This window comes from Pipistrellus kuhlii, unplaced genomic scaffold (genome assembly GCF_014108245.1).
Source record: "Pipistrellus kuhlii isolate mPipKuh1 unplaced genomic scaffold, mPipKuh1.p scaffold_m20_p_5, whole genome shotgun sequence".
In the NCBI taxonomy this organism is placed as follows: Eukaryota; Metazoa; Chordata; class Mammalia; order Chiroptera; family Vespertilionidae; genus Pipistrellus; species Pipistrellus kuhlii.
This window is the reverse complement of record NW_023425551.1, coordinates 50,806,662-50,823,207: the sequence shown is the minus strand read 5'-3', so window position 1 is coordinate 50,823,207 and position 16,546 is coordinate 50,806,662. Positions and strand designations below refer to the sequence as shown.

At 33.7% G+C, this 16,546-nt stretch overlaps 1 protein-coding gene across 7 annotated transcripts in view; it reads right to left on the bottom strand.

Moving 5' to 3' along the window:
* Window positions 1–16,546, bottom strand: part of LOC118705044 (pleckstrin homology domain interacting protein) — a 136,140-nt gene that overhangs the window by 22,319 nt on the left and 97,275 nt on the right. For 6 of the 7 annotated variants that reach the window (XM_045572939.1, XM_036413211.2, XM_036413210.2 and 3 more), the window contains 9 exons: window positions 16,405–16,524; window positions 13,745–13,852; window positions 13,076–13,200; window positions 12,866–12,948; window positions 9,103–9,214; window positions 8,538–8,599; window positions 5,416–5,571; window positions 3,681–3,801; window positions 813–938 (listed from right to left, as the gene is read on the bottom strand). In XM_045572939.1, the coding sequence (XP_045428895.1) occupies window positions 813–938; window positions 3,681–3,801; window positions 5,416–5,571; window positions 8,538–8,599; window positions 9,103–9,214; window positions 12,866–12,948; window positions 13,076–13,200; window positions 13,745–13,852; window positions 16,405–16,524 (1,013 nt within the window). The remainder of the gene's footprint in view (window positions 1–812; window positions 939–3,680; window positions 3,802–5,415; window positions 5,572–8,537; window positions 8,600–9,102; window positions 9,215–12,865; window positions 12,949–13,075; window positions 13,201–13,744; window positions 13,853–16,404; window positions 16,525–16,546) is intronic. The other variant, XM_036413212.2, reaches the window with a different exon arrangement.

Genomic DNA, 16,546 nt, shown 5'->3' with positions numbered 1-16,546 from the left:
CCCTTCATGTAAAAATAAAAGCTGATAGCAGCTGATTATTTAAATTAGAAAATACATTGTCCCCTCTTACCAAGAAATATTATCCAATATAAATAACCATAATACAAACTCAAAGAAGTATCTTATACAAAATATCCTCTGGCTTCAATTCAGAAGGCGCAATTCATTCTATGGTTACATAAATCCCTAAGACATGTAAATAAAAGTGATGCTGTCTTAAAAGTGATTGTTTGTTACCATTCTTGGTATAAGATCAATGAATGAGGAAGTAAAGTGGGCTTTAAAGAAGAATCATCTGGAAAGTTAAATTTAGTTTCCTGCTAGACTCTTTAAATACTTGTTTATAAACTTGAGAGGGTACTATAATATTAAGATTAAAGGTTCTCAAATCAAATGGCAGACATTCATTGACTGTGAAGTTAACCTCTAAGAGACTCAGTTTCCTTAACTATAAATTCCAAGATAATGATCTCTCCCACATTTAAGATTAATTTGTCTACAAGAATTATTTTAGGTTAAACATTACATGTTCAATAAATAGTTATTATTATTGTCCAACAGCTAGATTTAGAAAAGGATACATGTTTGTTTATGTTAACTGTATAACACAATTTTTATGATTTCATAAATACTAGTTAATGAACTAAATGTTTAAATGTTACTTTAGACACAGACATTAATTGCTCTCTGCTTTGAGTGGAACCATGTGTATAGCACAGCGTTGGTAGTATTCATATAAGAAAGATTGTATTTGACATTTGACAATATTGTTATTATTACAGTAATTATAATTGTGTGGAAAAATAACTCACTTTATAAAATGTAGAAGAAGATCAGTCACAAACTTAGCAGATTTTACAATAGGGCTTCCAGGTTCATTAAATGTTCGAGTGTTATGTTCTATATATCGAACTTCCCACATTAGGGAAGAAACCCGCCTTTAAACAAAATACAGAAAGATTAACCTCATTATATTTAGAAATATAGCCACAAAGTTTTAAGCCAAGACATTGAAACTTTTCAAATTGCACTCTTAAATCAGGTACAAAACACACACCTTAAAACATTATTTTCAAAATATTATCACTTCCTTGTGTAAGGGAAAAAAGTGTAGTAACATTATGTATTTGCATAGAATATTTCTGATTAGATACACTATATCTAATCCACAATGTTCCTTCTTTTAGGGAGAAAGACTGTCTATAGGGAGAGTAGCAAAAGAGAACAGGAATTTTTATTTTTAGCTTATTCCTGTCATATATTGTATAATTTTTTATAATAAGCATATCTGACATTTATGTGAAATGAAAACAATTTTCATCTAATTATATTACTGATGATTAAATGACATATAAAAATGAAATGCTAACTGATAGCCGGCTTATGTAATATAAAAATATAAAAACACAGTAATCATGTTAGCTTACCAAGAAAATTAAGTATATGAAAATTACTTTTAACTCTGAATTGACAATATTAAAATAAATTTTGGTGTTTTATTATTTTACTTCTTAAAGAAAAACCAAAGATGACTTCTAGAATATTATACAATATGTGGAAATACTAAGATAATCTTACTGAAGTGTGAACAAAAATATAATTGTATGGAATTTTAAAAATTTGTAATTGTGGATACAATAATGCTTCTGTGGATTTAAAATACCATTCACAAGGCTAATTCTAATAATAAAATCACAGGTATCTTCAGAAAATCTTATAAAAAACTGTGTGTAAAATAAAGTATTAGATTAATACCAGCAGAGCAAATTGACAATAGTTTAATTTGGGTCTAAAACCATATCAGAAAAACAGGTAGTTTCAAATTTATGTAAGGATTGTATCCCAAAAGATGTGTTCACACTTGATTATTACTAAGCCAGGTTAATGCAAAAAATTCTATTTAAGCTGTAATGTACTTGATATGTATACCTTAGTAATTTTTATAATGAGCAGTATTTCTATGAGAAAGTATATTTACATTCTAGCTAAAGTCGAAAAACCATTGTGTAAGAACAATGCTTTCCTGTTACCCTCCATATCTTGTTCCATCTCTGAAGTACTAGGTATAGTCCTAAGACTTAGCAATTTAGGGAGACTGGGAAAAAGAAGGCTATAGTTAAGAATTTCTTCTCCATTTATTTTCTTAAACTTGTGAAATGTGCTACAATGGTAAGATAACTGGGAGGCACATTATCATTTCCTATGCTTTTGATAAATATCAATGACGCAACCAAAGAAACACCTAACAAGATCAGAAAAATCTTCAGAATCTGAAATCTAATGTCTTAATTTTCTTTATTCCAGTGGTTCTTAATGAGGAGTGATTCTGCCTCTCTGCCTCCCTACTACCCTCATGGGCCATTGGCAAAGTCTGGAGACATTTTTAGTTTTACATTAGGGGCTACTATTGGCACTTAAAGGATAGAGGACAGCCCCAAATGCCAGTTATGTTTTTATTGAGAAAAATCTACTTTTGTCAGAAAGGAATAACAAATGGCATTTTCAGAAAGAAGGCTATAGTTAAGAATTTCTATATTTTTATATTCTTTGCCAGGTAAACAAAGTAGTACCAAATTAGAGTTATATTTTAAGTAGTAAAAAGAAAAGCCGAAACCGGTTTGGCTCAGCAGTAAAGCGTCGGTCTGCAGACTGAAAGGTCCCGGGTTTGATTCCGGGCAAGGACATGTACATTGGTTGCGGGCACATCCCCGGTATGGGGTGTGCAGGAGGCAGCTGGTCGATGATTCTCTCTCATCGATGTTTCTAGCTATCTATCCCTCTCCCTTCCTCTCTGTGAAAAAATCAATAAAGTATATTTAAAAAAAAACACAAAAAAAACTATAGACTTAAACTCACTTTTTGACAAGATACTTTGGGTAATAAACCTACAAAGCCTGTCCGAGATTAGAACTCAATATTTATTGAAATTACTTCAGGAAGGTGATGATGCAAATTAATTCAAATTATGTCTTTAAAAAAACACCTCTATATTTCAAGTTAACATATAACTATGAAAAAAGAAAACTCAGAATAAGTATTATAAGCCGAAGAGAAGCAAAATAAGGAAAAAAGACAAATTTTTATATTATTCTATAAAAAGTCAATTAACGAACAAATATTTCAATGCAATATCTTGGGGAAAATAAAAAACTTCGGCTTGATTTATAAAATACAACATAAAGGCAGTGAGCAGAAACTCTATTAGCAACGAGGGAAAACTGTACCTAGGAATCGTAAGCTTAGTGTCTATAAGACCACCAGCAGCAACATTGCTGGGAACTTCTCAGAAATGTAGAATCTCAGGTCCTACTCTAAACCTATGAAATCAGACTCTGAATTTTAACAAAATCCCAGGTGATTTTTACATACATTAATGTTAGAGAAACAGTGCTATAGAACAGTGTTTCCCAAAGTGTGGTACGTGTACCCCCAGGGGTACGGGAAGAGTTTGGTGGGGGTACACGTTGCACTGGAGTTTGGTGGGGATAGGCACTGCACCGTCCTTAGCTGCACCTAATTCTACGTTCTCATTGAGTACGAGGGGTACTCAGCATTACGAAAATTATAGAAGGGGTACACATATGTCAAAAGTTTGGGAAACACTGCTATAGAAGACCAGTCAATTGAGAAAAGAATCATTTAGCTTTCCTTTGATAGTAGCTACAGCAAACAGTTCTAACCTGTAAAACCTGTTTTCCAGTCTTTGTTTAATTGTACTTAAATCTGTTGGATATGCCACTACAGTGCAATACATGGGATAGGCTTGCAGATCCACAGGAGCCACAAATGCAGAAGCAATATCTAAAATAAATATGACAAATAAGTTTATAAATTTATATTTGTATTGCTTAAAATACTTCATGGACAATTCTGCATGAATTAAGACTTAAGGTCTGATCCACATAACATTAGACTGCTACTATCTTTTCATAGAAAAAACATAATTTAGCAACCCTGAGTTCCATTTTTTATTATGTAGACAATTACACTGCAAAATTCTACAGATATTTGTAATTCATGGGCTGCTTAGAAAAGATGATAAATAATATACATGTAACTACTAAGGACACACACATTTCTCTAATTAAAATGTGGCCATTCATGAATCTGTATTCTTAACATTCTACCAGCAACACTATAATATATAGTAATATATTGCATTCAAATGTTATAACCTTTGATTTTCTCAAAACATATCACCTTAACTAATCTTTACAACATAGTTCTGTGAAAAATATCAGGCAAGCAGAGAAGAGGAAACAGATCCAGAAGTCTTTGGCTCAAAGTCACTGACTCAATGGCACACGGTAAACTGATAAAATCTGGGCATACAACACTAATTGGCAGCTCCATTTTTTGCTCATGCACATATAGTATGACATCAGATCCTAAAATACTACTACCATGTTTCCCCGAAAATAAGCCCTACTTACAGGTTTCCTTCTGAGTGAAATATAAGGCATCCCCCCCGAAAATAAGCTCCCCTAGGCTAAACATGAAAGATTTGGTCCACTGATCTAAAAGAAATGGAGTCACAAGAAATTCACCAGGAAATTCAGGAATTGGATTGTTATGATGATGTTCCAGAAGATGATGACATGATTGTCATTGAATAAATGAGTAAATTCTTGATACTATAGGATTCAGTTTGTCTGGTTTGTGTTGACAACTACCGTACTACCGTACCGCATACAGGTAATAAATTTCCTTTATTTTCATTTAACAATAAACGTGTACTGTATTCTTCTTCATGGAAAAATAAGACATCCCCTGAAAATAAGACCTAGCGCATCTTTAGGAGCAAAAATTAATATAAGACACTGCTTATTTTTGGGGAAACAGGGTAACATTACTTAAGATGATAATTTTAAGTAATTTTGAGACAATTTTTATGAAGTGTTGCCATTTTATAAAATACTTCAGATGAAAATATTATCCCGTGTATCTACTAGTTTAAGGTAACTCCAGATAGCTTGTGGTCATTATTTTTTTTTTAATGAGGTAAAGCAATTAATATGACCTTCTCCCATCCCCTTACAAATATTCTCTTATGTATATGCATTGTAAAGTTAAGGGAAAAACTAATATAACTATATAAGTATAATTACAATTCAGCTTTCAGCCATTCTCTCCCAATTTACATCATGTCAGCCTGAATATGTCGAGGGTTTTCAAATTGGGTTCTGGAGGAACCAAATTTTTCAGAAATACCCTTGGCATTTCTGGGGGTCCTCACTCTAAATTTAGCTAGAGCAATTCCATTTATAACTGTTTTTAGATATCTGAGTCCTGTGTAAGATCTCATTTTTTAAACTTCCACTTGCAAGTGTCTGAAAAACACTCAATATTATAAAAGACTATTCTGTTTGCTTTCTGCTAGCTTTTCTACATTGATGTGCTACTATTATTATTTACCTAGTGTCATCAATTGGCTTATTCCTGCAACAATTCTTTCACATTCTTCATCCCTGGGATTGGAACCCCATTCTCCATCAAGAGGTTTATAGATCAATGATCTGCATTCTATATCAGTTAAAGGAACACTGGTACCTAGTTCTTCAGGAAATACAGCTAAAATACACAAAAAGAAATACAAATTTAGTGAAAATATCTGGTAATCTTGTAATATTTAGGTTATCTTTAAAAACAGAATTGGTATTGTCATAAAACTAAAGTAAATTTTTATAACAATCTGATAAGTATATTCTTTATTATCATTAAAGTATGTCCCAAGAGTCCATAAAATTTAAATATCTTTTTAAAGTATATTTTTATTGATTTCAGAGAAGAAGGGAGAGGGAGAAATATCAATTATGAGAGAGAATCACTGATCGACTGCTTCCTGCACATACCCTACTGGGGATCGAGCCCATAACCTGGGCATATGCCCTTGACTAGAATTGAACCCGGGACCCTTCAGTCCGCAGGTCAATGCTCATCCATTGAGCCAAACCAGCTAGTGCATAAATAATTTTTAAAATGTTGTAAGTACTTCTCCAAATTTTTATCTCACAATTTGTTCTATCATTTACAGGTAAAGTAGAAAGTATTTGTATAAAATGAGGCTAATTTAAAAGTTATCTATTATTTGATAGATAATATAATCTCCGTATTTATTTTAATAAAACATACACAAGGCAAAACTGAATTTAAGTGGTATTTTCTGGAATACTTTAAATAAAGCTTACAATTTCAAAAATGTAGGAACAGAGAAAATTATGAATACTGATGGCTAATTCCTATTGCTCTTAAATGATTGTTTCTTAAATGAATGAACAAATCTTTGATAGAATCTTTAACTGAATCTTTAAGAGAACTATTAGGTTTTTATGATGACCTAAGTCTATAAAACACCCAAATAATTTTTTCTTTGAACTAGACCTAAATAAGAGAAATTTGTATACAAATTTTTCCTCCTCACAAAATGCAGTTAAAACTCTAGGTGCATATGTATATGTATCCAAATAGATTAAAAAGTAAATAAAAAAAAACCACCCCTCCCCATCTAGATATATAAAGAGGTAATATGTTAATTGGTCCTAATGGTGTCCAAGTCACAACTGGTCAACAGGCTGCACCAACACAGGAGTTGATGGGTGGGGACTTCTGTACCCAGTGGGGGCGTGCGCAGGCCTGGCCAGCGCTAACATCATGCTGCCTTGGGAGACATGTGCAGGCAGGAGCTGGTGAGTGGGGACACAGACAGGAGGTCTGGCCCTTGAGCTGGCTCAAGGGGACACAGACATTTTTTCTTGGTGAAGGAACTAGAGTCTGTGTAGATAAAAACATCTTGTGGTAGTGGCAGCAGCAGAGGGGTGATGGGGGTGGAACCTTCCCCTGATCAACCCTGGTCACCTCCTGCAGAGGGAGGCTAGACTGCCGCTTAAGCCTGCTCCCACTGGGAGTGGGCCTAAGCCATCAATAGGACATCTCCTGAGGACTCCTGAACTAAGAGAGGGCAGGCTGGGCTGAGGGACCCTCCTGCTCCTAACGCACAAATTTTGTGCACTGAGCCCCTAGTACAGATATATTTAGACAGAAAACAAATAATACTTAATGGCACCAATTTATTTCAATAAATACCCGAGGCATTATAACACTAATTAACAGCGTCATTTCTTTCATATTCATAATAGTGCAATATGACTTCAAACTTTCATGAAGGAGAACAATAAAAACAGAATATAACCAATGGTTAAAGTTGATTAAGATATTTTAAACAGATGTAGCCTAGCACTGAGAAGAAAATTCACTTCTGGTATTAAAAAGTTATCTTTTTTCTCTGACTTCTTAGAATACAATAACTAGTGAATATTCATAAATGATTATTTCTACTATTTCATGTCATATTTTTTTCCTGTTTTAAAAAAATCTTTCCTCTTATCTGGTAGTAAAAAAAAAAAAATTGAATATAGAATAATGTAAAACCTAATTTATGGAAGTCCTCATATTCTTGCCCTTTATAAATAATCCTTATTAATAATCTGAAATATATATCCTTTTAAACATTTTATGCATATACAATATAATGTGTACTTTATTCTTAAATTGAAACAAAGATAGGTAATGAGGTACAATGAAAATACAATCTCAAGTATTTAGCCACACTGGCCTTTTCTCAGTTTCAGAAAGATGCCATACTCACTGCCTAAGGCTAACTCCAAAATTCCAAGGCTCTGTGTGACAGGCCATACATAAGGTGACAGTTATTATATTATTATTAATTGTAATCACCTAGTCAATGAGCCTTTACATGTGTTAGGTTCTATAATAAGTATATTAGACATATGGTGCCTTTTAATCCTCACAGAAGCCCCATAAAGAAGGTATCTAAATTAATAAAAGAGATGCAAATTGACTGTCCCTCCACTATGCCCACCAGCCAATCAGGAACAAGCAGGCAAACTAACCCAACAAAAATGACAGTTAATTTGCATATGGAGGCTTGGAGCGAAGACTGAAGACAGCCAATTGCCACAGAAGGTAGCAAAGTGACGAAAAAGGGAGGGAACGAGGCAGCAGAGATGGGAACGAAAAACCGCTCCCTTCTCTGCTTCGCTCTGGCCGCAGGAAGCCCTATTCTTGCAGGAATCTTCCTGCAATGGGCCTCTGGTTAGTTTACATAATTTCAAAGGCTGAATCTTAAGAATCTGGTTTTGAGACTTTAAGGAATTTGCCAAGATGTAATTGAAAGAAGATGGTAGAGCCAGGATATGAATCTATGCTGTGTCCCATTCAAAAGCCCGAACTTTTTATATTATATTGTATTTTTAAGTATTCTAGAGTAATAAAGATAACCTTTCAGGAGTGAATAATAATTTGCGAAACATTTCATATTTAGCTGTAATTAACTAACTTCAATCTTCCCTGTTAGATCATAAATTCCAGTGGGTAAAGATTATGTCTATCTTGTTCACTACTATGCCTTTAAAGTCCAGATTAATACAACCCTATGCAACAGCAAGTCAACAAATCAGGTATTTTATTTAAGAAATTAATTCCATAATACACATTTGAAAAGCCTAACATACACTTACCATTATTAGGTATAAGTTCCATATCCCAAGGACTCATCTTTTCTGTATCGCCATTATCCCAGCTTAAAGGAAAAGATAAATACTGTTAGTAAAAGAAACCTAAATACTGTTATGCAATTTTTTAAATAAAATTGAGTCATAAAAATAATTGCTTTAGCATTTAAAAAAAGTATCTCTATCACTTTATGGATAGACTAGAGGCCTGGTGCATGGATTCAAGCACATTGAAAGGAAATTACTTAGAAGAAATATTTAGAGGCTGGGGAGGGACCCCAGGAGATTGGCAGGTTGGGGAGGGGTCGTGGGAGGGCACCAGGGTGTGTCTGGCCCATCTAACCTCGTCTGAATCGACCGGACCCCAGGAGCAAGCTAACCTACTGGTTGAAGCATCTGCCCCTGGTGGTAAGTGCATGCCATAGCAACTGGTTGTATGCAACTTGCTGTTGCATACAACCCTATGCAACAGCAAGTCAGATACTTAGCATATTAGGCTTTTATATAGATAGATGGGGAAAACATTCAAAGCAACTCAGGCTGCACTAAAATACAATAAATACTTCCTTACCAAACGTTATAGCACTGAAACAAACTATCAGGGTACTCATGTTGAAGAGGTTCCTGGCTTTCAATTGTTCCAAACCACCAGGCATCATCTATGACTGATCTGAAACGGTCACCTGGACAAGAATAAAAGCCATCTCATTACTATGAAATGTAAAACTGCTATCGTTGCTCCTTTATCCTAAAGTATACCCTTGACATACTTAAAACTGCCTGTATGATTTCAGAAGTTATATAAAAAGCAATATAGAAACTTCAAAATAAGTAAATAAATCAGCAATACTGGGGGAAAAGTTATTTAATAAGCACACCTAAAGTCTCACTTACCAGTTTCCAGTACCATTTCTTACACTTTATTAGGTAAGAAGAAATTCACTCTTGCCTAAGCATTTTTAACAATGTAGCATTTTTAATTCATCAGAACTATATCAAAATTTTTCATTCAAATACATGTAGTTTTATAATTTCTGCTCAACGAATATTTATACTCTACCGTTTAATTTCTTATTTTCTGTAGCCAACATTCAAGAGCCCAGCCTCAAAATAACAAAACCAAAAACAGAAATCCAAACTACCTTCCTTTATCTCAATTTCCCCTTGCCATAATACTCATGCATACACTTCCCCTTTCCTATAAAAAACAAATGAAAAACAACAACTAATCTTTGTAAAACAGACTCACTCTTTTGAGTATCTTTCCTTCCTTGCCCAAATGCATATTAGGGAAACTAACCTAATAAATTATCTCAACTTTCCTCTGTTTCACATGAAAACTAATACAAACCACTCTCTTCCTTTATTGCCACATTTTCCCCTTTCCTGGCTTTAATAGTACTTTAGTACTTAATGACTTTTCTCCTGAAAAGCATAGGTTGAGTTCAAATAACTTACCCATGTGACTTTGAACACATTAATTAGTATGTGTTTGTTCTCATTTTTTACCAGTAAGGTAAAACGATGAATTTAGAAATTTAAAAAGGTAAAAGAAATTGATTTTAAAAAAAAGCTGAGGCCACGAGTACATGTTAAGTTATATATAATCTCTGAGAGGATATACACTGAGATCCAAGTTTAGATTCAAGCATTCTAACAGCCAGTATCTAAATAGAAATATGAGCAACTATTAGATTTTAGTCTCTTAATTGTTCCTCAAATGCATGAGTGATAATTAAGCTTAGTGAGAAGCTACTATATAATTTAATAAGTAGTATTCTTTTTCTTTTAGCCTCACCAAGGATATATTTTTTATTTTATTATGAGAGAGAGAGAGAGAGAGAGAGAGAGAGAGAGAGAGAGAGAGAGGGAGGGAGGGGGAGGGAGGGAGAGAGGGGGGGGGGGGGGGGGGAGAGAAACATTGGCTGATTGCCTCCCATACACACCCTGACTAAGATCAAGCCCACAACTTACTATGTGCCCTGACAGGGAATCTTTTTGGTTGTTGTTTTTTTTTTTTTTTTTGTGTGTGTTTTTTGTGTGTGTGTATGGAACAATGTTCCAAACGAGCCCCTTGACCAAGGTTAATAACCAACATTCTGACACCACCACCTTACAGCAATATAATGCTAAGTTTCATATATGAATCTATGCTATGTCTCACTCAAAAGCCTGAACTTTTTATATTATATTCTTAAGTATTCTAGAGTTATAAAGATAAACGTTTAGGAGTGAATAATGATTTGCAAAATATTTCATATTTAGCTGTAATTAACTAACTTAAGTTGTACTGGTTAATAATGGCGGATTTGGTAATCAAAGAAATCATGGTAATTTCAAGAGAAACATCAAAAGTGATTTATTCAAAGTAATGTCCATCGCTAGCTATACATTTCTCCATCTTTCAGATATATTGTGGGTACTGCCCCAATAACTTTTCTTGTTTTGAGGCAAATCATTCAGAGACCCAATTTTCCACTTCTTTATATGTTTGGAAGTGCTGCTCAGAAAGTGCATGTGCCATCCATTGGAACAAGTGGTAATCTGAAGGAGCAAGGTCTTGTGGATGTAACAGTGGGTTAATACTTCCCAGGCAAGATCTTTAAATGTGTCTTTAACTGATTTTGAAATGTATGACAGTGTGTCATGAAACAAAATTACTTTGCCGTGTCTTCTGGCACATTCTGGTCAGTTTACAATCAAAGCGTGGTTCAAATTGATTATATGTTGTCAGTAATAATTGGTATTAACGGTTTCACCTGGTTTTAGAAGCTTATAATATACCACACTTTACTTATCTCATAAAACACAGAGCATTGTCTTCTTTCTGAAGCGATTTAGCCTTGCAGTCGATGTTGATAGTTGACCTGGATCTGTAGTTGGCAAACTGCGGCTCTTTGGCCCCTTAAATGTGGTTTTTCACAAAATACCACGGCCTGGGAGAGTTTATTTTGAAGAAGTGGCATTAGAAGAAGTTTAAGTTTAAAAAATTTGCTCTCAAAAGAAATTTCAATCGTTGTACTGTTGATATTTGGCTGTTAACTAATAAGTTTGCCTACCACTGACCTGGATCAACTCATGATTTTGTGCATTTGGGATTCTCAAAATAAATCCACTTTTCATCACCAGTCACAATTCAATGCAAAAAGCAGTTTCGTGCCATTGAAGCAACATTTTACTGATGACTTTTCAGTTTTCTATTTGTTTTTTGTTCAGTTGACGTGGCACCCATTTTCCTTCCTTTAAAATCTTTCCCATTGCTTGTAAACCATCGGAAATTGTTTGCTGAGCAACGTTTAATCTTTCTGCAATTTGTTTTTGAGTTTGATATGCATCTTCACCCAATAATGCTTGTAATTGTTAATCTTCTAACTTTTTTTGGTTGACCTGGACATTCTTTGTCTTTCACATCAAAATCATCACTTTTAAAGCGTTTAAACCAGCGTCCACAAGTATCAGGAGATGGAGCATGTTCATAAGCTTCCCAAAGTATACAAAAACTTTTTCTTCAAAATAAAGAATTAAACCTTCCCACAAATGCTTTTTTGGAATAAAATTCGACATTTTTAAGCATAAAAATATCTATGATGTTAACACCTTCAGAAAATTTGACATATGCAGTTTTGAAGCTTGTTGTCAGTACAACAAAATAGTATACATATCAAATCGCATATATATCAACATATGTGTAACTCCATCTATTAAAAAAAAAATCCGCATTATTAACCGGTATACCTAGTAACTATTTCTTATGATCCTACATAGATTGATGACGTTATTCTAAAGAGAAAGAACTGAACAATGTAAGCCTAACCAAAACGAACGATACAGTTAAGTTAAACAAAGAATAGAATCCACTATTCAAAGCAAGCATTCCACATTTTTGAAGGCTAATTACTATTAATGTAATTTTAAATAGCAGTTGTTATACAGATACACGTACAGTATAGCCCTGCCCCCTCAACATGCAGTTTTATTTCCACAATTTCAGCTACCTGTGGTCAATAACAGCCTGAAAATATTAAGTAGAAAATTCAAAAAATAAACTATCTTTAAGTTTTAAATTGTGCACCATTCTGAGTAGCAAGATGCAGTCTTATGACATCCCTCACCTTTATTCTTGGGACATATTCATCCCTTTGTCCACCATATACACACTATACAAGCTACCCACCCGTTACTGAGAGAGAGAGATAGACATAATACTGTGCTTGCTATCAATATTCTCAGAAATGACGAGACAATTTCTCTCGTTATCTTTTCCTAAATAATGAAAAAAATTAAATGATTTATTAAATTAAAAACAGATATCTATGGTTTCTAAAATTACCTACCTATATTCCACCGCCTATATTTGGCATCATCAAATTGTTGTCTCAAGACTAGAAAATCTATAACGTCAGGCATATCATGGTACCTAATTACAAACAGAAACAATCTGATTAGGTCACATACCTAAAAATATCTAAGACATTCAAATTTATCTGAATCTTGAAAAATAATCTACAATACTAAGAAACTACTGCTTTTTCAACAGTTCTTACTTCATAGTAAATGATCCGCCAGTCAGTTTACCAGTATCAGGATCTAGAAAAGCAAGTTTAAGGCAACAAAGGGTAGGCAAGCCCACTTCATACTTTATGCCAACTATTTTCATCAGTTCTTGTTCCTGAGGAAGATACAAGAAATAGAAAACATCTTCACAAAATAAATAAATTGCTAAACATAACTGAAAAAGCATCTTCATTTAAATCCTGATCTAGGTAGTTACTGTGTGTGTGTGTATATAAATTCATTGAGGTATATACTTAAGATCTGTTTACTATATAGTATGCAATTATATTTAAATTTTAAACAGTAAAGAAAAAATAGAACAAAAACTTTGAATGAAATTAGAGTTTTCCAACACTTAGAGGTTTAAAGCTAGTAATTTTCAACTACTGCTAAATCTAAAAATACTTGACAAATTTACAAACATGAATTTTTACCTTAAACATTAGTGTTGTCAATTTTCACTATAATTATATTTTGTACCCAGTTTATAAACTGTGGGAGTACACAAATTTAGTCAATCTTGTGTTTCTTAGAATGTTAAACACCCTCTACTCCCTAGATTGCTTCAGTTAAGAAAGGTATCTCCATGATACAGTTTCTTACAGTAAAAGTACAGTTTTCTCCATATCCCATAAATACATAGTTTGGGGCTATCATACCCGTAATTCCATTTTATGCCATGGCTGTTTTTTGGGATTGATACTATAAATTTTATTTTTCCGGGCCATTTCAACATATGCTTCATGTCCTTGTCTGAAATAATAAACCTAAAAAGTAAATAAAGTTACAATTTTAAAACCTGAATTTGTTTTCTTTAACCCAATATGCAAGAATTTCATGTTCTTTAAAGTTATTGTAATATTTTATTTTCCCCCTTCTTTTCCTCAAGTTTTTGTTTCTTTTTTTAAACTAAATGCATTTTATATATTTATATATATATATATATATATATATATATATATATATATATATATATATATGGATAACATGCAACATATCCCCTTGGGAGTTCGACTGTGAGTTCAGTCACTTGCTATGACGTGTGCTGACTACCAGGGAGTGGCGCAGAACATGGTGGCCAACCAGTGGTGGCGGCAGGGTGCTGAGGGAGTGAGGGAAGGAGGAGGTGGGGGGAACCACAAGGTAGCAGTGCACAGATAGTAAGGGAAGGAGGAGGCGGAGAGGTGGGGAATTGCATGGTGGCGACATGTAGACAGCAAGGTAAAGGAGACATGGGGAACCTGATCAGCCCTGATTGTCAGCCAGGCCTAGGGACCCTACCTGTGCATGAATTTTGTGTACCAGGCCTCTAGTCTATATATATAAAAGCCTAAGCGACTGTCCAATTGTTAGATTGATAGCTATGACACACAATGACCACCAGATGCTCATTGCAGGAGCTTCTGAACTGTGGTGACTTGGCAGCTACAGTTCTCGGGTGACACACCTGAAATCAGAGAGGAGGGAGCCGGATACTGAGGTGTCACCTGAGAACTGCCCTCTCTCAATCTGGGACCCCTCATGGGATGCTGGAGAGCTGGTTTTGGCCCAATCCCCACAGGCTAGGCCAAGGGACCCCACAGGGGCATGAATCTATGCGCCGAGCCTCTAGTTAATAATAATAATAAATGAACAAAATTCATTGTAAATAGTTCAATAATATTTTCAAGTAGCCCGAAGATGGGGTTCATTTGGTGGCTGTGTCATGTGCTGTGATTCAACAGGCTCTTAAGCAGCCAAGTCTGCAGCAGAAATCCTTAATGTGTCATGTAACCTCTGTGCCATGTATTTTATAATGTCACTTAATCATACCTAAAATGTTCAAAATAACATTAATTTTGTTATAGAATAAGTGAGAAGAGTAGTCTTTTTTTGGTGTTTTTTATTTTACCATTTTATTTTTTGATTCAAAATAAGTTAATCTTATTGCATAAAAAAGCAATGACTAGGGATCATGATTAAGTTTATCGTTCCCTTATTTTTGAAGCAAGTCGTTTATACATATGCAGAACTTGAAAGTGAAAAATGTATTCTCATATGTATTTTATCCTTATAAAAACAGCAAGGCATCCATTTATCCTCATGCTATAGAAGTCAAATTTAAGTAACTCCTGACTACCATCCTGTAGGACTGATACTTGAACACAGTAGTTAGGTACCAAAAGTTCTTCCTACTAATAAAAAAAATAATAGAGCTTGTTAAAAAACAAAACAAAACAAAAAAACACCACTAAAATTTTTTAAAATGTTAAGGTCTTAGTAATATTTTTGGACATTCTTTATTCTACATACCTTCCTTCTATCCATTAATATCATTATTCAGTTGCCTGAACTCTAATATGAAGGAATGAATCGTGCTGAATAATGAGAAATTACCTATTTAAGCACCAACAACTAAAAAGACAACTTGGACATTTTGATAGCAATTACACACTTTCTGACCATCTTGAAACAGTAGTTACATATGATATAATCAAGCATTTTCTTGATGTGGCAGTATCTGTTAGGATCTATCATTGTACAAATTACAACAATGTGGTAACGTTCAGTACTCTTCAAAACTTCTTTGAAAAATAGGGTCTCTACATGAATTATTTTAGACTGTTCATTAGTTACTCATGCAATATAAAGTTTTTGTTTTCCTTCTTTTACTCTCAACTGCCACCTGCCACATTCTATAGTTAATTAGTATGCTTTGCTAAAGAAGCCAGTTTTAATTCCTGATTTCTTACCATTCATCACCTGCACACCAGATAATCCTATCTCTTAACATTTATGCAAAGAGACATGAATCCGAGTGGGAAACTTTTATCTAAGATCATACATTTTTCATTTCATAGTCCACAGTGTATAGTCAAATGATGGCCAATCACATTTTCTTAAAAATGAAATATTTCTTATTCTAAAATAATAGAACTTTTTAGACATCTAAGAGACAAATTATGAACATTATAAGTATTTAAATAAAATTTATGAATTAAATTAAAACAAAATACTTAAGTCTTAAACAAAAAATATATTTTAATTTTAAAAAACTGGCAACAAAAGTCTATTATTAAAAATAAATAGTAGTTTTAAAAATGTCATCAAAATTTCCATTTTGACAATTATTTTGATTTACAATATTCACAGGAATCTAAAAAAAAAAAGAAAAAGAAAAAAAAAAGATCATTAGCATTGCTCTCCTAACTTCACTTTTTCCAAACATCTAGAATGCGATACTTTAAGAAACTGCAATCTTCTAGAGTTCTGTTTCTGAGCTATTAAAATGTTTAAAGTAACTTAAAAAAAAAGGATGTTTTTAAAAGTTTAAATGTACCTCATCACCCATTTGTGGTACAAATGGACATCTTCGGGGAAGAGTGTCTGTAATCCATGTCGAAGGCAACCATTCTTCTAATGTCAATCCATTTTCTGTTAGTTCTCCTACCACCAATCTCTAAGGTTTAGAACATTTAAAG